The sequence below is a fragment of the Arachis hypogaea genome, chromosome 15 (assembly GCF_003086295.3).
Source record: "Arachis hypogaea cultivar Tifrunner chromosome 15, arahy.Tifrunner.gnm2.J5K5, whole genome shotgun sequence".
NCBI lineage: Eukaryota > Viridiplantae > Streptophyta > Magnoliopsida > Fabales > Fabaceae > Arachis > Arachis hypogaea.
Window position 1 is genome coordinate 22309972 of NC_092050.1, and position 21198 is coordinate 22331169.

A 21198-nucleotide genomic window follows, 5' to 3' on the forward strand; every position below is an offset into this window, starting at 1 on the left:
ATCCATATGAACCTCAATTAAACAAAAGAGAAAAAGAAAAAAAAACACAACAATATAGCAACAATAAAAGAACGATTGACAAAAAACACGCGAAGAAGAAAAAGGAAGAACGCGAAGACAAAAAAGAAGGAATGCGAAGATGAAGAAGGAATAATGCGAAGTAGAAGAAACGTGAAGACAAAAAAGTTTGCGCTAGTGAAGCACATGTATACACGCTAGTGTAATAAAAGTGGTTTTTGTTGAATTTTGGCCAACTTTGTTGGACTTAGTTGCCAAAAAGAGTTGGATGTTTTCCATCACTTTAGACAAATTTAGAGACCCTATTATACTTTATACTCTTTTCATGTTTTCCATCACTTTAGACATAGTTGAATAGTAGATTCAATTATGCTATTCGTTTTCCATTTTTATGACTTGATGGTGAGAGTTCAGTGTGCTTTGGGAGTAAAAAATAATCACTATAAATCGGAGAAAGCAAACCAAGCAATTAGGATTTCGGGTCAATATCACAGATCGACATTTATATTTCGAACTTAAAACAACAACAGCACAGGCATAAACAAAAGGTCGGGTCAAACATTGTGAAACTCTTTCAGAACGCAAACTGATATGTGATACCTCTAACATGTAGAAATGAAGCTATCTTCTATATGAAAATGGCATCATTTGGGAGCATCATAGAAACCGACAAACATGTAGAAATGAAGCCATCTTCTATATGAAAATGGCATCATTTGGGAGCATCATAGAAACCTGACAAATAGGACCACAACAACAACAAAAACCTTTTCTTTTTCAAACACCCAAAATTCATATTCTCAAAGACGCAAAGCCCTAAAATCAGAGTGGCAATCACAAGTAATATTTTACAACTACCATTCATTCACACATAAATAGAATTCAGAATACAGAAAAATAAGAAAAGATAGATAAAGAGCACCAATCTTAAAGAAGCGTGAAAACGAAAGGGCAAGTCAAACCGCAACAACGCAAACAGTCCTCTCCCAGTGCGCAAGCAAGACCTTCGAGAACCTCAAGATAAAGAAATATTGAAAGAGGGAACAGTTACACAAACGAAGAATGAAGGAAGAAGACGAAGAAGTGAACGAATGAACGTTTCGCAAATGGAAAAATAAGAAAGGAGGAAGAAGTGAAGTATTTATAAGACACAAGGGGCAAGGAAGACATTTCGCACCCATCACTAAAGATGTGCACGGGTCCCAAGAAAATTGCAACGTAACGCACACTATATCATTAAGCGGTACAACGTTTAAAAAATTTTGAAACACGTCAAGTACCTGATCTCTTGAAGGCGATGTGCTCGATGAAGAAAACTAAAGCTACAAATGCTCGAGCCCAACCTTATAAAAGCTCGGACTCAAGTAGGGGCACTATTCATACCCTGGCCCAAAAACTTAAAGCCAAGCCCAACGAAGGCAAAGGCCCACCAAATAAGGTAGCCTCGTCCGCTTATCTGACCTCATTTAGGTCGGACACGACAAGCGAGGTCCAGCCCTACTTATCTGAATAAGTAACTACCTCCCTAAATATGTCATACTATCTCTACCTCATTTAGAAGGTAGATCTCAACAAACTCCCAAGATAAGAGGAATGGTTATCCACCGACAAAGGTAAAACAACTCCAAAAGGTGGTTATCTATTCTACTATAAATACACTGATACTCCTCAGATATATTCAAGTCCTAATCTACTAAAAATATGCTTAAATCCCTTGTTAACTTAAGCATCAGAGTCTCTTGCAGGTACCACCTTTTCACGAGGGACTTAGACGGTGGCACCTCGATACCAGTACAAGTCGAACGCTGCCTTAGAAGGAGTTTAGACCTCACGTTTAGGTCCAAATCACCGTTTTAGGTAACTCTCGGATCAAATGGTAATATTTAAATTAAGGCAACAATTTAAATTTTTCTATAACTAATTTAATCAAATACTAATATTAGAACTAAATTATTTAAATAATATTTAAACTATTCTAGTCTTTAGACACATATAAATTAGAGTAATTTTCGTAATGACATCCAACTGAAACAATGTCATTAGCTCCAACATTAGAATTTATGCAAATACAAACAATCCTCTTGTTAAATAAGTTTCATCATCTGTTATCCATATATTGCGGCAAGGTATAAAATAGCCACACCAAGAAATTAAATTGACCTTTGTTCACATCAATGGTATTGCATGGGATGCACTAGAAGGCCGATAATTTTTTTTAAAAAATCATAATATGTTAAAAAATTACTTTTATTGCAAAAAAGGTTAAAAGAAGAAAATTTAAATACAGTACCAATTTTTGAAATTGCATCTCCAAACTTGATACAGTTATAGCAAAACTGAACTTAAATTGAGGAAATTCAATTTCATTATATGCTCTACTTCAAAGATTTTCGCACAGACATAGAAACCATAGAAGGGATAGAATTTGATCTTGGCCTATAAAGCTCCTCCAAAGCAATTACTCGATAAACGAAAAGAATAAGTTTGACTAAGAACAATTATCAAAATAATAATAATAGAATAATTACATAAAAAAATATCATAAAAAATTATAACTTGTACCTTAAAATGATCAACTTTAATGAAAAACGAAAATTATATTCTTATTCTATGAAGTAGTCAAGGAAGAATAATAAACTAAAAAATTAAATAAAATGCTTTGACTCTCAAACTTAGACTCATGAACCATAAAAGAAACACTATATATAATCTTTAGTAGTACGAAATTAATTATAAAAGTATAATTATTGATATCGATATCAATTTGCTACTAATTAATACACATGTGCGTTACAGAGCATTTTAACAAAGCTATTTATGTTAGGATCATATTTATGGCAATTAGAATTATAAATTTATGTTTAATTTTTTATTGTTGATATCAATATCAATTTACCATTGATTATGTTTGATTAAAAATTATATCATAATGATTGACAATTAGAATGATTAATAATTAATATAATTAGAATGATTGAAAATATTAATAATTGATAATTAGTCTAATTATGCATTAAATGATAATTTTCTTATATAATTATAAAGAAGATATTTTTTTAAAATAAATTAAAAAGAGAGAGATATGCATACTGGCACCATAATGTGCCACGTCAATATTCTTGGCGCCAGAATACTATCCATCGTAGAGTAATATAATGATAATGATATCAGTTTTGGTAGGTATTTAAACTAATAAAAAAATATAAGACTATTTTTAGGTACAAATACAACTATTTCAACTTAAAAATAGACAAAATATATTGATAAGTTTCAACAAATAACAATGTTGATTTTATTATTTTGATTTCAATAATGAATATGATACAAGAGTATAAATCAGTTTTGGATAGATTTTAATAAAAATAATTCTCTATAATAATTTCTTTTGCTATGATAATAAAGAAGATAATTCAAGGACAAATTTATTTCATATTCGATTGTACTTGTTCAAATCGATTTTAAATTTTAATATAAGAGTAAGAATTTAAATATTTTATTCATAAATAATAAAAAAATATCTACAAATTAACCACTAATATTGTTTAAAAAAAATAAAAAGATAAAATTTTAATATAAATATTTTAATTTAATCACAAATTATATATACTTACTATAATAAATAATTATTATACTTTGAAAACAAATAAAATTAATACTCATTGATTTTATTATTGTTAATATAAAAAATAGTTAAATTTTAAATTTAATTAATTTTATATAAAAATTACCATGAATATTTTAGTTTAAAAATTAAAAAATATTTTATATAATTTTGTATTTTAATTATTCTGTGATCATATATACTAGTTTGACTATAAAATTCAAGTTTGTATTTATTACTTGATGGAGTCTTCGGCAACAACCACCCCGTTGCGGCGTTGCCAATTTTCACTGTGAAGATAGGCATGTCATATGTCACGTGTAGAAGGATAGATATTGTTTCAAAATATTTTTTTATTTATTTTCTTTATTTATTTATTTTTTTAAACAGAATTTTGGATCCATAAAAAAAAGAGTATTAACTACCTAAAAATCACTTCTGACAACCAAACTAGTCAAAGTAATAAATCATTGAGTCAGTTATTTAACTAGCGAATTACTAATAAAACTCCACAAGAATAAATTTAAAAATAAATCTCTACATTTAAGCAAAATACTTAATCAAGTCTAATTAAGTTATTATAACTATTTTTTAAAAGACACACATTCTTCTCTGTTTTTTTCTCCTTCTCCTTTTCCGTTTCCTCCTCCTCTTTTTAAATTCGCGCACGTAAGTTCTTTCTTCTTCTTCTTCTCTTTCGTTATCATCATCACCAACAACACCAACATTTTGTTATCATCTTTATTAGTTCTGATCTTTTCTAGTGCCATCATTAAATAATTTCGGTTCATTTTGTGTATTAATTGAGGTTCATTTGATGCTGCTGATAAATATTAACCAAATTTTTTATTTAAGTAATTTCGGTTTATTTCTTAGTTTAATTGAAGTTTATTTGGATCCAGAAATAAATTTGATGTGTGTTTTGTTGATGATTGAGTCTTTTTGACTACTTGTTCAAAACTGAACTAATTTTGGTTCATTTGTGTTAATTAGGATCCATTTAATGCTATTGATAAGTATTGACACACAAATGAACCGAAATTAGTTAAGGAATAAAAAACTTGGTCAATACTTAACAGCAGCATTAGATGAACTTCAATTAACACACAAATGAACCGAAATTAGTTCAATTTTGAACAAGTAGTCAAAAAGACGCAATCATCAACAAAAACACATTCAATCAATTTTTAGATCCAAATGAACATCAATTAAATTAAAAAATGAACCGAAATTACTTTAAGGAATAAAAAATTTGGTCAATTTTTTTTAGAACTCAGAAGAGAGATGAGAGAGCGAGAGAGAGAGCGAGAGGTGAGGGAGCGAGGGGGGAAACACAGGGACGGGTAGGTCTCATGATCTGGACAAGGATCCGCGGGTTTGGAACAGGGAAGAGTATCGACGTTTGGAACATGAGTCTTTCTCTGTATTTGTGGATCACCTTCCGGACGACATCTCAAAGAGGGATTTGTTTCACTTGTTTAACTGGACTAGACGCATCAACGATATCTATCTATCCCGGAAACAGAAGAATGGTGGCATCTATATGTTTGCGTTCATACAATACACGACGAGAGGAGGGGCGTTGAAAGCTATGGCAGAAATGAATCGACTGAGACTACGAGGCAAGGTTATCTCGGTACAAGAAGCAAAATACAAAAGGACTTCCGAAGCCACATATGTCGGTAATGGACAAGTAGGAGATGATCAGCACCACCGACTGGTTCTGAAGCCGCAGAGGGATGAAGGGAACGGGCGCCCATTGGCAACTGCAAATGCATTACGTACAAAGGGAATTGTGAAGAACATGCTTGGAGATTGCGAGATAAAAAACGTGGAGTGTGTAGTGGCGAAAGAAAACTTGGAATGGCTGTGGAGAAGTCTTGTGGGTGTAACGCTGGAGCCTATTGATTTTACTTCGTTGAGGAAAATGGTAGCAATATCCCTACCTTCTGTCATCCAAGTCCGGGAGATGGGAGCTTGCAAAGCACTTCTGACCTTTGACAGTGATATGCATGCAGATGTGACGTACACCTTCCATTTGAATAGCCTACTACAAACTTTTCATAAGGTTAGGAAGTGGGACGAGTTGGAGCGGTGTGAATCGCGTAGGGTTTGGCTCGAATGTTTCGGTGTTCTGTTATCTGCTTGGTCTGCCGATACTTTCAAAATGATAGGAGGCCAGTGGAGAACAGTTGTTAGATGTGCAAAGGAGACCAAATTGTGCAGCACGCTCACAGCAGGACATATTCTGATTGATACGTGTGTCATGGAAGTTATTCAGGAGAGGATCCGTATTACTTGTGGTTCGGGGGGCTACGACGTTTTGGTAAAGGAGGTTGGTTTTGATCCGTGTGACATGCAGTGTCGTGGGACTGTTACAGACATGGATATTGCCACCAAAGAGACTACGAGCCATGAGATAACAAATCCGGGCACGGAAACGGGTGCACGGCAGAACGAACAGTTGAGCCTAGCAAGGACGGACGGCCAAGATGAGGGGTTGATGATGGTGGTGCGACGGGGAGACGAGGAGGACAGGGGCAGGCTAGTAATTTTTCACGATATTTTGAATGAGTGGGTTAAATGTGGTGCAAATCAAAATCGCGGAGAATCAGCAACGTACCAATCTGTTAATGGCTATAATCAAGGAGCCCCTGATCTTGGAGGTGAAAACGGTGATACTTATGATGCTGACTCGGACAAGACGGTAACGTGTGAATATGATCCTTTATGAAATGGGTTGAAACGGCATAATGGGCTAAAAAAAGCTACTGCCAATGGAAAGAAAAAACGGACAGTTGGGCCAAGGAAGAGTGGGCTGACTAAAATAAACAAATCTGAAGGTAAGGAAGAAATGCAATTGGGCTTGGGTTTAACACATGGTGGGCATGACCCGGTTCATGAGGGGGAATCGATGCTTCTCCTGCCTCCTGTACAAGCAGACCTGGTTGCGGTGAGCCCCCTAGGAGGGAGCGTTGACCCCTGTCTCGGAGATGGCAGCCATGGGAGCCGGCGGATTGCAGAACCGGGAAGCTGGGTGAACCGAAGTGCTGGGACCGCTGGAGATGGGGTTGTCGCCGGGGCTGGACTTGCCGGTGAGGCGGGGGATTCGGAGTGCCGACTGGCTCCTGTGCAGCGCCCTAATGACCTGGCTATGGTGAGGCCCGGCCGAGAGCATGCGGACCACCGTCTTGAAAGTGGCGGCAATGGGACTAGGCGACTTGCAGCCGAGGGAACACCCTTGACCCGCAGTGCTGTGAACGATGGAGATGGTGGATATGGCGAAGGTGAGCTCGTCAATGGTGAGGCTCTATTGTCTGGCCATGTTAGGCATGATGGAACAGGGCGCGGTGCGATACGGCAGGTGGTTGAAGCAAGCTCCGGTGGGAAGGGGCAGGATGCTGTGGTGGACGGCATGCGTGACGAGACCCTGGCCCAAGATAACGATGTGATATCAGGGTGTAGGAAACATGATGTAAACAATGTCGGGCTGGGGAAAGGACGAGTGCATGGCCTGGACCAGGGTGATGGAAGTGGGGCTGTTGGAAGGGCAGTGGACGGTTGCAGAGGCGCTGGACCAGAGCAGGGTGACGATGAGCAAGGGGACGGAGATAGTGACTGTCAATGCATAGAGGACCAGATTCTGGAGAACAAATTGACTTGGGAGCTGGCAAGAGAATCAGGGGATGTGCTATGCAATGATGAAGACGATATAATGGCAATCCTACAGGCACAGAATGAAGAAATAGCACGGAAGAGGAAAGTGGCTAAACAAAAGGCTAAGATGAGGCGGTGCAGACCTAAAACTCAAAAACAGGTGTGTAAAAATAATTATAAATGATTTTCAGTTCTTGGAATGTTAGAGGATTAAGGGGTGACGGAAAATTGAGAATGGTGAAGGAGTTAAAAAACAAACATAACTTGAGCTTGATAGGGTTGATTGAGACTAAACGGCAGGTTATGACGAGGCTTGATATTGGGAGGATCTGGGGAGGTAGTGGGGCGGGATGGGAATATGTAGGGTCGAACGGTGCATCTGGTGGTCTCTTGATGATTTGGGATGAAACTTTTTTTAAACTAAATCAATGCTATAAGGGGGAAAGGTGGTTATGCGTTGAAGGTGTCTTGCTGAAGAATGACTTCAATTGTGCCTTCTTCTTGGTATATGGTGAGGATAGTAGAGAAGAAAAGAGTCACGTGTGGGAGGAGTTGAGCTACATTGCTAGCCTATGTCAGGTTCCTTGCTGTTTCATGGGAGATTTTAATGAGATAGTGACAGTGGAGGAACGGAAAGGGACTGCTAGTTTGCCTTTGTCTGCAGTTGATTTTAGGAGTTGGATCCAAGACATGCACCTAGTGGATTTGCCGCTTACAGATCGGAAGTTTACGTGGTTCCGCGGCCGTTCATGTAGTCGAATTGATAGAGCTATGGTGAGTGTGGAATGGCTGGAGGAGTTCCCTGAGACCCGATTAAGGGGCGGACCACGGGCTTGTCAGATCACTGCCCTATCATTGTGGAAGGCAAAAGGATGAGCGGAGGGCCTAGGCCTTTTCGAAGTCTTGATTCGTGGTTTACACATGAAGTTTTTCTTCGAATGGTTAGGGAGGAATGGAGAGGTTTGGGGAGCTGGAGTTCACAGATAAATTGAAGGAATTAAGGGGCCCTTTGGGGAGATGGCATAAGGAGAACTTTGGTGAGATGGACAAGAAAATATCGAAGTTTGAGGAGGAGATTAAAAAGGTGGATGATATGGTAAGTAATGGAGTGTATGATGGAACTATTGAGGCTAGGAGAAAGGCGCTAGTTCCTTGCTGTGAGAGGTGGTACGTGAGGAAAGAAATTCACTGGAAGCAAATGTCTCGGTCTCGGCAAGCGAAGGATATGGACAGAAACACAAGATACTTCCACCATATAGCGTCAACTAGACGGAGGAATAACCAGATCGATACTCTGATAGTCAATGGCAGACTGGTAAGGAACCAAGCTAGGATCAAGCTGGCGATTAAAGAGTTTTATAAAGATCTGTATCATCAGGAGAAATCTCCTTTGGTGGGATCAGAGATGGTCTGGTAGAAAGGATAGATGAGGATGAGGCGGCAACCTTGGAGGTGATGCCATCAGCAGAGGAAATCAGAGAGGCAGTGTGGGATTGTGAATCATCGAAGGCGCCAGGCTATGATGGATACAACATGAAATTCATTAAGAGGTGCTGGGATGAGATTGGGGCTGAATTTATGACAACAGTGATGAGGTTCTTTCAGACATCCAGGTTACCAGCAGATTCTAACATTACTTGGGTGGCTTTGGCCCCTAAGTTCACTGGTGCGAAGGAGATTAAAGACCTAAGACCGATTAGTATGGTGGGATGTGTGTACAAGGTTATCTCGAAGGTCTTAGTGAGGAGGATGAGAGCAGTGATGCCAAAGTTGGTGGGGGAGACTCAGAGCGCATTCGTAAAGGGTAGGAAAATCCATGATGGGGCTCTCATAGCGTGTGAAACAGTGCACTGGCTTAGAAGGAGAAAGAAGGAGGCAGCCATCATCAAGCTAGATTTTCAAAAAGCGTATGACAGAGTCAAGTGGAGCTTTTTGGATATTGTGCTACAAAAAATAGGATTTGGGCACCGGTGGAGGATGTGGATTATGGAATGTGTGAGCACAGCTTCTATGCCGGTCCTGATTAATGGGTCACCATCTAAACCGTTTAAATTAGAGAGGGGATTGAGGCAAGGCAACCCGCTTTCTCCGTTCCTCTTTGTGTTGGTTGTGGATGTTTTGCATAGAATGGTTGGTGAGGCAGTCAGGAATGGACGTATTTCTCCTTTGGTGGTTGGTCGAGACAGCGTGGAGCTATCACATCTCCAGTTTACTGATGATACAATTCTGTTTTCTCCACCTGAAGATGAGACAATGAAGAACTACAAGCGGCTCCTGCGTTGGTTTAAGTTGATGTCAGGGCTCAGTATTAACTTCGACAAGTCTAGCTTGATTCCTATCAATTGTGAAGAGTAGTGGGTACACAGTATGTGTAGGCTGTGGGGTTGTAAGGAAGACTCCCTCCCTGTGAAATACCTTGGAGTCCCCTTAGGAGCTAATCCAAGGCTGGTTAAGACCTGGAAGCCTATCATCGATAAAGTGGAAGAGAAACTAAGTCTTTGGAAGGCGAAGGTGCTAAACAAAGCGGGAAAGTTTGTGCTCATCAAATCAATCTTGAACAGCTTACCAGTGTACTATTTGAGCCTCTATAAGATGCCGAAGGCAGTTGCTGAGAAGTTGATTTCCCTGTAGAGAAGATTCCTATGGAGTAAAGAGGATGGGAGGAATGGCATGGCGTTAGTGAAATGGGAGTTGGTACAAGCCCCGAAAAAGCTAGGCAGGTTGGGAGTCGGCGATGCTATGCTTCGTAACACTGCCTTATTATTCAAGTGGTGGTGGTGCTTTGCGAAGGAGGACTGCCCGCTTTGGAAGAAGATAGTCTGTTCCTGTAATAATCTGAGACCTAATGAGTTATTGTCCACTCAAGTGCTGCCTACTAGAGGAGGCCCATGGAAGGATATTTGCCATATGCAAATTAAGGAGCATCTCAGGGAGAAGATGATCACAGGTCTGGCAATGGAAATTGGTGATGGACAGCGGACTCGATTTTGGGAGGATGTATGGATACATGGTGGATCCTTGAAAGAGCAGTTCCCCAGGCTCTTCTCTGTTTCAAATCAGTGTGATTCGATCATTAGGGATTGCGGGTTTTGGGATGGGTTAGAGTGGATTTGGAATTTCTAATGGAGGAGAGAGTTGTTCCAGTGGGAGTTAGACCTTCTGAATCAATTACATGAGACTCCGAGACCTGTCAGGATAGTGAATAATCGAGAGGATAGGGTTGTGTGAAAATTTGATAGACTTGGTATATTTTCGACTAACTTCTTTGTGCAGGTGCTACAAGAAGGAATGCTTTCGGAGGATGTCACTAGCTACAGCTTCACAAAGACCATCTGGAAAGGTCTGGTTCCGCCAAGAGTAGAGTTGTTTGCTTGGTTTGTCCTGGTAGGCAGGGTGAATACCAAGGAACGGCTAAGACGCTAAGTCAGTTCGGGATTATAAGTAAGGACGATACGAGTTGTATTTTATGCACTAAGGATGTGGAGCAGGTCGATCACTTGTTTCTTGGCTGTGAATTTGTTTGGCAGGTGTGGAGTGCTTGGGTATCTGTCTTTGACCGGCCCTGGGCTTTCCCGAGGGCGATGAAGGACCATTTTTTAAATTGGACAAAGGAGCCGCGTGGAAAAGAGGCTCAAAAGCAGCGTCTGAGGTGCTTCTGTGCGATCATCTGGTACATCTGGTTGGAGAGGAATAGGAGAATATTTCAGAATCAAACCAAAGGCGTAGAAGACATTTTCACACAACCATGCTCAGCTACGAGTGGAGTGGTACCACGTCCTAGTGTTGATGGCTTTGCCGGAGAGGACACGTGAATCTCCTTTCTTTGGTTGTTGGTACTTCTTGGAGTTGCTTTCTTTTTGTGTTGTTTTACGCTGATTGCTCCACCGAGTGTGTTGAGCTCTTTAGTATTCAAAAAAAAAAAAAAAACAAAGAAAAAGAAAAAACACAACAACACAGCAACAATAAAAGAACGATTGACAAAAAACACACGAAGAAGAAAAAGAAAAATCGCGAAGACGAAGAAAGAATGCGAAGACAAAGAAAGAATAATGCGAAGAAGGAAGAAAGACAAAAAAGTTTGCGCTAGTAAAGCACATGTGTACATGCTGGTGTAATAAAAGTGATTTCTGTTGAGTTTATGCCAACTTGGTTGGACTTGATTGCAAAAAAGAGTTGGATGTTTAGCTGGACTGTAAATTTAATTAAATAATTATATGAAATAAAATGTAATTTGGCTGGCAGAGAAATCGCACAATCCGTAATGATTAGTGTCTAACCCACGGTGCGGAGGGAAGTTAAAGGAAAAAACCTGAGCTTATAACATATTTATCATCGTTATTGTGTATCGACATTTGCAGGACGTGATCTTTTCTGTGGTGGTGATTTATTTACAACGGAGTAATCGGTCTTAAATGCTGCTACATTCGTTGAGATCCCCTTGGTAATTCCAATAGAATGCAGTTTCTCCTTTTTACAGGTATTGGGAGAGGATGATGCACAAGCAACACCAGAAACGGACCGCAGTGACAATTTATTATTATCCTCCGAAAAAATAGCGGGCTTTCGTGTGAAGCGAAGCTTTAACTTGGGTAATTCCTTATTAGTTTCCTTTTGCCGCGGTGCGGAACTGCTTGTAGATTCAATAGGTACCAGCCGTCCATTAACTTGATTTGTGAACACAAAGGTCACCTGAAAAAATGTATTATAGAATTAAAATTGACTGTTTAATTTAATCTTTTATATTGTATATTCTATACTGAATACTAGAAGCAGTAAGCTATGGGGCACAAAAAGACTTGCAAACCATGCATTAAATACATTTGAGTTTAACAACTTTCCCAGGAACTAGAGGAGAGCAAAAATGTCAGAAAGCTACAGCACACCTCATCACCAGCTGAAGCCTGAAGGATGGCATCTGGTACAGAAGCAGAGGAGAAGTGATGGCCCCAACTGCCTAAATCTTCTTCCAATGGTGTCCCCACCTGATGGGAAACGCATTGGAATCAAAATTAGAATGATATGCTCTTTATCTCCCCTTGACCCTTCTATCAAGAGGCAAGATGGAGTGTGGAAGGTGAAACAGGAGTGATAAGTAGAATAAAAAATTTACACCCTAAATAGGAGAACCTGTACAAATTGACTCATTTATCCAACAAATATACCTGCTTTTCTGACCTTTTTAACTTCTCTAAGCAGCCAGCAATTTCTGCAAATCCACCTATGTCAGTGGTTTCTTCATCAGATTCACAATCAGGGGCTGCATATTTCTTTTCAGTAGTTTGAGGTGCATCATCTGTTTGACATCGAGTGCAACACATCTTTTCATGAATCTCCGACCTAAATACGTGATAGAGCAGACATTAGACTGAGAATTATTTATATAAGATCACTTAAAGATGCCACTTGAGTTTACACTCTCACAACAAACTACTACTCTCGCTGAACACACACATGCATGTCAGCATTGTAAGTATTAATTGTATTGCACTGGAATTTGAGCTTTGCAAAACATAAGGTAGTTTGCCTTGTAACCTGAGGTCACAGATTCAAATCATGAAAACATCTCCAATCACAGGAGTAAGATTGTGTACAACTACACTCCACAGATGAGAGCTCATACAAAAGCCACCCATCAGTTGTACTAAACTTAATTTAACCGCAATATTAAAGATATAAAAGTATGGTGCATGGACCAGTTTTTTTTATCACAGCAAAACGATTACTCATACCTATGGATTGAATATATGTTTCTAAGTCACCAGTAAATCTCATCCATATTGCTTTCCTCTGTATTCTATTGCTTAGTTTCTAGCGGTGATCAGGTTTCATCCACTAGTCATTTTGGTGTTTCCTTCCCACATATGTATCTTGGGTTGTTCATCAAATTCAATAATTTCAGAAGCATTGGGATTTAGACATGGAAAGATCATAAGAAGAATTAGAATATTTCAATCTAGTCATCAGTCAAAATCATCAGAAGACCACCAGTTTCAGCATAAAATTCAGGGTACTAATTCATTGGAAATCAATTAGAAAAGATTCTCTCCTTTCCAAGTTTCTACTCAAATCCAGATAACATATGCAAATCTGAGCCAATACCCTAACTATATAAAGATAAAAGAGCTGGAATACATTACTTGGCATTCTCATGAAAGGTGAACAAATTGCGAAGATCCTCTGTTGAAAGGAAGTTACCCTAAAAATCAGTGTGTGGATAGAATTGTGAGACCTAACTAATAGCATCAACCAAAGCACATGACCATGGTAGAAGCAGAAATTTTTACCTGTGCCGCAAGGCTATCAGTTTGCTCCTTCTGAATGACCTTTTGCAACCCTTCTTTTGACATCTGACGCTGGTAGACCTAAACATGAGTTTTAACCGTTCAATGAGGGGAGAAATGTAAACAGAAATTTCTCAGTGTGTGCATTGATAATAAATGAATATAAATGATAGTTTTTTTGTTTAATAAATCTTTACAACAATCTAACCTTTTCTTCTATTGTTCCAGTACTCAAAAATCTATAAATATATACTCTTTTCTTCTGTCCATCCCTCCAGACTCTTGCTGCAGCCTGATTATGAGTAAGGAAAAGTTGGAAACAAAAGCATGTAAGATATAGACAAAAATGAAAGAATGCATGTTAAAATTCTAATCAGAGAATACTGCTTAAACCCAGGGCATTACTTGTTTATCATTTGCTGGGTTCCAGTCAGGATCAAACAACACAAGTCGATTTCCACCAATCAAATTGAGTCCACAACCACCAGCCTTGCTGCTTAACAGAAAAACAAATTCGTCCTGCAGTATGTCAACCAAGGAATGTGATAAAGTGAAAGATGAAGCGAGAATAATAAACCAAACACCAGAATTTTGAATTGAACCATAAAGTGAAAGTTATTTACCTTAGATGGGTCATTAAAGAAGTTGACCAACTTCTGCCTTTTTTTGATTGATGTAGCACCATCAAGCCTCAGGTAAGGGTACCCTTGTTCCCGACACAATTGCGCAAAAAGATCGAGAGTCTGTTTCATGATAGAAAAATAAGTTTAGCAAACGAGAACCAGAAGGGTAACAAGACAAACATGAGAGATTCAATTAAACATCAAGGTTGAGAGGCACAAATATTCCATCTCTAACTGCAAGAGTGAGCATGAACCTGTACATATGTGTAAGATAAATAGGATTCTCATTTCTCTCCATTAGTCTTTGATGTTCTAGATTCTGTATTGCCTAGCCTGTCTATTCAAGCCTAATTAAACCATGAAACAGTCAGAGAATGTTGCTCGCTGTATTTCCTTTTCTTGGGCTAGTATCTTTATTTCTCGGATAACATTCTACCAGAGCTTGGCAAGATAAAATATGAGTGTCATGGTTGGTTCATGGCAGAAGTTGACAAAACTCATTCCCATCTATGAGTTCATTGCCAGTGTTCCTTAAATGTGTCTAATGCCAGCTTTGACAGCTTATAGTATGTATCTTGCTCCACATCAGGTTTTCTTAGGGATTAAAGGAGATGATGGCATTGCAATAAGGAACAAATATATTGTGAATGATTGAAAGTTTTTCTACAGTGAACCTCATGTGTCAATAAGTTTTCGGAGTACAACATGTAATAAGTCAGAAAGACATGGTAATCTACATGAGACGATCAAAACTAATGATATCACATCTTACATATGCATGGAGTCATGGACCAATTATTAACACACTCAACATTATTAAGATATCCAACATTATTCATACAATTTTTAGAATTTTCATAGCAAAATTCCCTTAGATGTTTCATCAATATCTCAAGGGTAGGTTGCTTTTGGTTTTGTTAAAATTTACACAACCATAACTCTACACATATCTCTTAATTTAAAAATTCTTCATTTTCAATGCAATCCAACTTGTTGACCAGACCCAACTAGTCTGTTACATTGGGATGACCCAAACCAAGTATGAGATTAAATTGGAATGGAACCTGAAACCCATGTATTGTTGGGTTGAACCAACCCTTGACACCTTTAATTGTCAAGCAGTAAATCAGTAACCAATAATAATATACAACAACAATACTTCCATTATGTTCTTTATATATGATATTAGAGATTTTATTTGAATGGCATCATTACTGACCACAAAAACTACAAATTTCCTTTAGTAAATTAAACAAATCATTTCACGCAAAAGTACTATAATTTGAAGTTTGAACAATCACATAACTAAAACCAGTTATCTAAATCTAGTACCCAACACGAGTACCCCAACTTTCTATATTCTTTTTTAGTAATATACCTGAGTGTAGTTTGAGACCAAGACAATGCGATCAGTTGTTCTCTGACGTAAATGAGCAAGTAACCTTGCTAAGACATGCATTTTCCCAGATAGCTCGACCCAAGCTCCATGCTCTCCTGTCCGTGAGCCAGACCTATGAAGAACACCCCCCAAACAAAATATGATGATTAAATTTAAACATTAAACATATAAATGAAACTTAGGCTAAAAATCTCTACCTTCCAGATAGCATTTGTGGAGGAAAGAATCGAAGGCAGTCTTCAAAACCTGAATTTCCGGGACTCCCACTTTTTATGGTATCGTAGATCAACTACAAACACTACTTCAGTTAGGAAGAAAATATGACTGAATTACTGAAACTTAATAATCATGAATGGTTAAGACAGGATTGTGTAAAAAAATCCAATTGATGGTCAAGGTAACACGAGGAAATCGATGTGATCCCCCTTCTTTTTTCTTTCTTTGGTTTTTTTTCAAAGAAGAAAAAATTTCCCTGCAGGAGAAAATCCCAAACATACCTTTGGATGATTGCATAGCTTTTTGAGAGCTGTTATGTAGGCCAAGATCTTGGATTGCTTCTGTTCTTCATTAATTGCACGTCTAACCTGTGATTCGGCACACGGATTTAACAATTCTGGTCTGATGATATTGGTTTTGGCAAAATACAACAGATAAAGACCTATTAAAGATATAGATTTTCTCAAGCAAAACTGAACTTTACATTTTTGGATTGTATAAAATGTTTGTAAAGGTCGGACTGTAAGGGAGTCAACTTGCAGCAAACAACTTCAACTATCTGCATCAGAAAAGAGACAGCACATGGATAATTGGATATTGATCAAGTGTCACTTCTAAACACAATGACCTGTGAACAGTTGTCTTTATTTCTTTTAAGGGCCTTGAATTTTATGTTCAAATATTATAATACTCAACAAGACACATGTTTCCTTTTACTTTTTAATTAAGAACATTGAGAGAGGAAAACTACAGTGCTAGTTATTTATAAATGTAACATTTCAAAAGCAATATTACTGAAAATTCAGAGAAAGAAATAATCCATTCATATGATTGATTCTTTTGAGCAATTATATGTAAGTGAAAAGTGAAATAGATCAGCAAGTTTGCCATGCAGATAAAGAAAACTATAATACCTTTGGTGGCAAGTGATTAGATAATAATGCATTAGTCCTTCTTAATATGAACTGCAACGACATACCAGCCAGTTAATAATGAGATAAAGAGTATTTTTAATCAGAGTATGAAAGAAACCAGGGGCACTATAATATGTATCAGTTCTAACTTGGTAATAATAACTTATTTGCTATCAAGCTGAATTACATCTGCAGTGACCACAGATGGATAATACAGAACTCTTTAAAATTAGGGGGTGATAACCAGCTCACATCCATAGGCGAAGAAATAATTAATACCCGATTTACTTTGGCACTTAATTCTGCAGAGCGTTCTGCACCTAGCTTCTTCTCTTCTGTAGTGGCATTTGGTTCTCTTCCACTGATGATTGGAGCCTTTAAAATGCAAGTAGGACACGTTTAAAATCAGAAACGCAAGAGAAGGGTATAAAACTCGTTTTCAGCATCATACTCTAAAAAGAGCTTTCATAGATTGGTTTGTTCTATTAGTTTGGGTACACTATAGCCTAATATTTAACAAGTGAATAGCTCTGCTTTCCAAATTAGCAGAACATTCTGACTAAAGAAGAGCTTGAGCTTTTGACTTGTATCCAAAAAATAAAATATAAAGTGATCAACGCACCTCATAGTAACGTCGAAAATTGGCAATATCACCCAGTATTCCAGGATTAGTAAAATTAACCATTGCAAAGAATTCCTCCAAGTCATTCTGCAAAATATGTCCATAAAAGTATAAACATAAATGGTTATTTAGGATTGTAGCACGAAACACAGAGCTATACATGCATAGAATCTCACCTGCAAAGGAGTTCCTGACAATAGAATTCTACGTTTACATGGAAGAGCTGCCAATGCCTGATTCAGGAAGTACAGGCGAGAAACTCAGAATCACAGCCATCAAGGTGCCTTGAACAAAAGTCAGAAACATGCCTTTAAACCGGAGAAATTTTGTACAGTACCCTGTTTGTTATCGTCTGATCATTCTTTAGTCTGTGAGCCTCATCACAAATAAGGAGGTCACAAGAGCCACTAGAGCTAAACTTTGACGAATGCATTCGGAATGTCTCATACGAAACAATGAGCACCTGTAAAATTTGGTAATGAGTACATATGTAGTTTAAGCTATACAGTCACGCACAGCTAAAAAAGGAGGGGAAATTTTGCCTGTATAGTGCTGTGGGGCCTTGTAAACTTGTCAATCCCAGAGAGAACATCTTCTCTAGTGCTTTCACAGAGAGCAAGAAGACGAACTCTTTCTCCAATCCACTTCTTGATCTCAGCTTCCCAATTGCTGACAAGGCTGGTAGGAGTTACAATGATAGCCTTTCTAACCAGTGGATTCCCATCAAATCCTTGGCAAATTAGAGTATATAGTAATGTAATTGACTGCAATGTCTTCCCCAAACTGTTTTAAGAAAAAAACGTAGCATCACAGTCTGCCTTATAATGTGAAATTTTGAAAAGGAGTATTAAAAAGAAGAGCTTACCCCATATCATCAGCCAAAATGCATCCATCTATATTGTCTGCGCTACACAGGCCAGAGACACAATCAAACATGAACTGAACTCCTTCTCTGTATCAGAAAGCAGGATGAACAGTACACATGTTAATGTGAATCCATGGTTCCAGTACTCAAACATAAAAATGCAATATGAGTATAGTAAGAACCTCTGATGTGGACGAAGGAAACGAACAAGCAACGGGTCAACTGCAATGGTGGTTAAATTGGAAGTTTGATTCTCGTCGAGGGCGCGCCAGAGTATGAGAGGATCAATGCCAGGGGGCAAAGGAAGTTCGATTTTGTGGTGAGGCTGCTCGTCGGCAAGGTCAAAGGAGCTTGCATTTTCATTTGCGTTCAAGTCCAAGAGAGGGGGTCGGGGTGAACAAGTAGAAGAACCCCAAGGGACAAACCTCTTGCGGGCGGAAAGGCGACGGGTAAGCGCATTATCATTATCGTAAGTGTGATTGGACGACGGAGGTTTAAAGGGCTTTCTACAAGCACCTCCTCCTCCCACTGATAGAACTCGAGGTAGCAGGGACTGCCTCTTAACTATGAGGTTGCCCCTATAAGTACCAATTTGCAAAATTCCAATGGATTTTGAAAAATTATGACTCAGATTCGTATCCTAAACACAAATATACGAAGCAAACAACTCTTGACTATAAATCGAAAGATGACTTACCTGAGGAGAGCATCCACATTCTGCGATTTGCGTTGGTCGTCCGCCGGAGAGGAACATTCTTCGTATTCCTCATCGGAAGAAGAAGAACAAGACACCACTTCATCTTCATCTTTCTCTTCCATTCTCACTCTCTCCGCCCCCGCCTCGCCAATTCAAGTTTCAACTTCTTACTTTGCCGCCGTACATAGCTTTCTTTCTTTCTTTTTTTTTTTTCTTTTTCTTTTTTCTTTTCCGGCTACAAAACAGGACCTTTTTATACGTAAATAAAAGAGAAAAGGACAAATAGATCCCGACCTTTTGTCCTATAGACATTTTTATCTTTGACCATTAATACTTTTAAGTCCTTAACTTTCACAAAACTTGGAAGGATAAGTCCCTGACGTAGGCATTTGGATAGATCAGTCCGTGACGGAAGTATTTGGACGGAGGGACTGATCCGTCCAAATTTTGTGAAGGTCAGGGACTTAAAAGTATTTTTCAATAGTTAGGGACGAAAATGTCCGCAGAACAAAAGGTCAAGAATTTATTTGTCCTTTTCTCTAAATAAAATAAGATAACTATTTTATTTAACAATATAAGTAATATATGAAAGGTGGAAATTCAGGTGCAGTTGACTTCACGTGAAGTTGATACCTGAGAATCGTTAAATGATTCGACTGATTTGACTAAATTTTCATCTAATGGCTCTTAGGTATCAATTTCACGTGAAGTCGACTTCACCTGAGTTTATCAATTTAAATTCTGAAATAGAATATAGTGAAATGTTTGGGTAATGGATCCTCTCCATTGTTAAAAAAAATTAAGGGTGTAAAGTGTGATCTTTAACCCTTTATTATTCTCTCTCTCATATTTATTATTAATCTCACTTACAAAATTAATGGTGAGAGATTACACTTTACTCTCTCAATTGTTAAAAAAATTGAGAGGATCCATTCCCGTAAATACAAAATATATACACATAGACTAAATTTTTGAAATGGTCTTTTAGATTAGACTCTTGCATTAGTTTTATCTTTGAATTTTTAATTGTACTATTTTAGTCTTCAAAATTAAACTCTAGACTCCATAAAAATACTCAAGCCCATTTTCGATCTAAGTCAGCAAATTAAAATGTTGATCTAACAAGTCATTGTCAGGGTAAAAATGGTGCAGATTAGAAATTCAAAAATAAAATTAGTACAAAAATCTAATTTAAAATAGTATTTTAAAAATTTAATCTATATATATTTCATGATATGAAAAAAATGTTAATATGCATTTGAGATCTCATTCATTTCACAAAAATGAGTATATCTCTATTTTTCTTTTGTCTATAATATATTAAATAAAACAAAATGATTTTTTTTAAAATTATAGAAAAAAATTGATAAAAGAATTATTTATGTTAATATTTTTTAAAATAATTGAGATTAATGTATTTTATAATTTTTTTTCATATCTAAAATAATGAATGACTCCTAAATTACTTAACTCATCATATAATTTGTATCCATTGCATTTAATATATATATATATATATATATATATATATATATATATATATATATATATATATTATTAAAGATAGGAAGATTCAAACTTGCGATTTTTTAAGTGAGTATGGGGAGATTATGACATTTGAGTTATAATTTATTGGTGCATTTAAAATATATTTTAAAATTTAAACTGATAAATATTTCATAAATTATATATATTGATAAATAATTTATTTTATTTATATATAAAAAAGCTCCACAGGACATGGATAATTTTTTAATATATGTGAATATTTTGTAAAATTTAAAATATTGGATTAATTGGAGTTTTGCCAAAATACGGGATGAATTTTAAAAAATGAAATTGCTGAGGAGTATTTGTAATTTAAAAAAAAAAATGAAAAGTTAAATTGTTGGGGTAATCTTTTATTTTTTCTAAAAAAATATACAGAAACTATTGGTTGAAATTTTTAATATTTTTATTTTAAAAAATAAAAAAATAAAACGTCAAAGACAATTACAGTATTTAAAACTTAAAATTTCTATCAAAAAAATCAATACAAATATTTCTTATTTTAAAAAAATACAAAAATTATATAAAATAAATTGATAGACACAATTTCTATTTTTAAAAAATTTAAAAAAATTTGTCAGTTAAGATAAGAGATATTATCCTAATTGTTACAAGAAGTCCCACCAAAATTACTCATTGACTATCTATCTTATTATATAAAAGAAGTTCTTAACTACTCCATGTACACGTATCCCCAAAGAGTCCGGCTAGGGAGACAATGACATATGTATACAATATGTACAATGGGCTTTTTATC

At 37.0% G+C, this 21198-nt stretch overlaps 2 protein-coding genes across 5 annotated transcripts; one reads left to right on the plus strand and one right to left on the minus strand.

The window, feature by feature from the left end:
- The first annotated feature begins 5158 nt into the window (after positions 1 to 5158).
- On the plus strand, positions 5159 to 12517 carry LOC112749955 (uncharacterized). Of its 3 annotated transcripts, XM_029292863.2 has the most exons (3): positions 5159 to 7436; positions 10550 to 10717; positions 10804 to 11517. In XM_029292863.2, the coding sequence occupies exons 1-2, from the start codon at positions 6474 to 6476 to the stop codon at positions 10697 to 10699; spliced, it is 1113 nt and encodes a 370-aa protein (XP_029148696.1). In that variant the 5' UTR covers positions 5159 to 6473; the 3' UTR covers positions 10700 to 10717; positions 10804 to 11517. The 3 variants fall into 3 exon arrangements, with proteins under 3 accessions (XP_029148696.1, XP_072074960.1, XP_029148695.1); XM_072218859.1 differs by lacking the exons at positions 10550 to 10717; positions 10804 to 11517 and adding an exon at positions 12119 to 12517; XM_029292862.2 differs by having other exon boundaries at positions 10550 to 11517.
- Positions 11457 to 19173, minus strand: LOC112749954 (protein CHROMATIN REMODELING 25). Of its 2 annotated transcripts, none has more exons than XR_003175281.3 (21): positions 18894 to 19173; positions 18379 to 18774; positions 18197 to 18283; positions 17874 to 18114; positions 17669 to 17794; positions 17508 to 17564; positions 17332 to 17418; positions 16989 to 17084; positions 16710 to 16760; positions 16280 to 16354; positions 16077 to 16163; positions 15777 to 15868; positions 15559 to 15691; positions 14181 to 14300; positions 13963 to 14076; positions 13766 to 13849; positions 13561 to 13638; positions 13414 to 13472; positions 12452 to 12613; positions 12160 to 12258; positions 11457 to 11965 (listed from the first exon to the last, which is right to left on the minus strand). XR_003175281.3 is itself a non-coding variant. In XM_025798407.3 (21 exons), the coding sequence occupies exons 1-21, from the start codon at positions 19013 to 19015 to the stop codon at positions 11612 to 11614; spliced, it is 2733 nt and encodes a 910-aa protein (XP_025654192.1). In that variant the 5' UTR covers positions 19016 to 19173; the 3' UTR covers positions 11457 to 11611. The 2 variants fall into 2 exon arrangements, 1 of the variants encoding a protein (XP_025654192.1); XM_025798407.3 differs by having other exon boundaries at positions 12439 to 12613.
- Positions 19174 to 21198: the final 2025 nt, after the last annotated feature.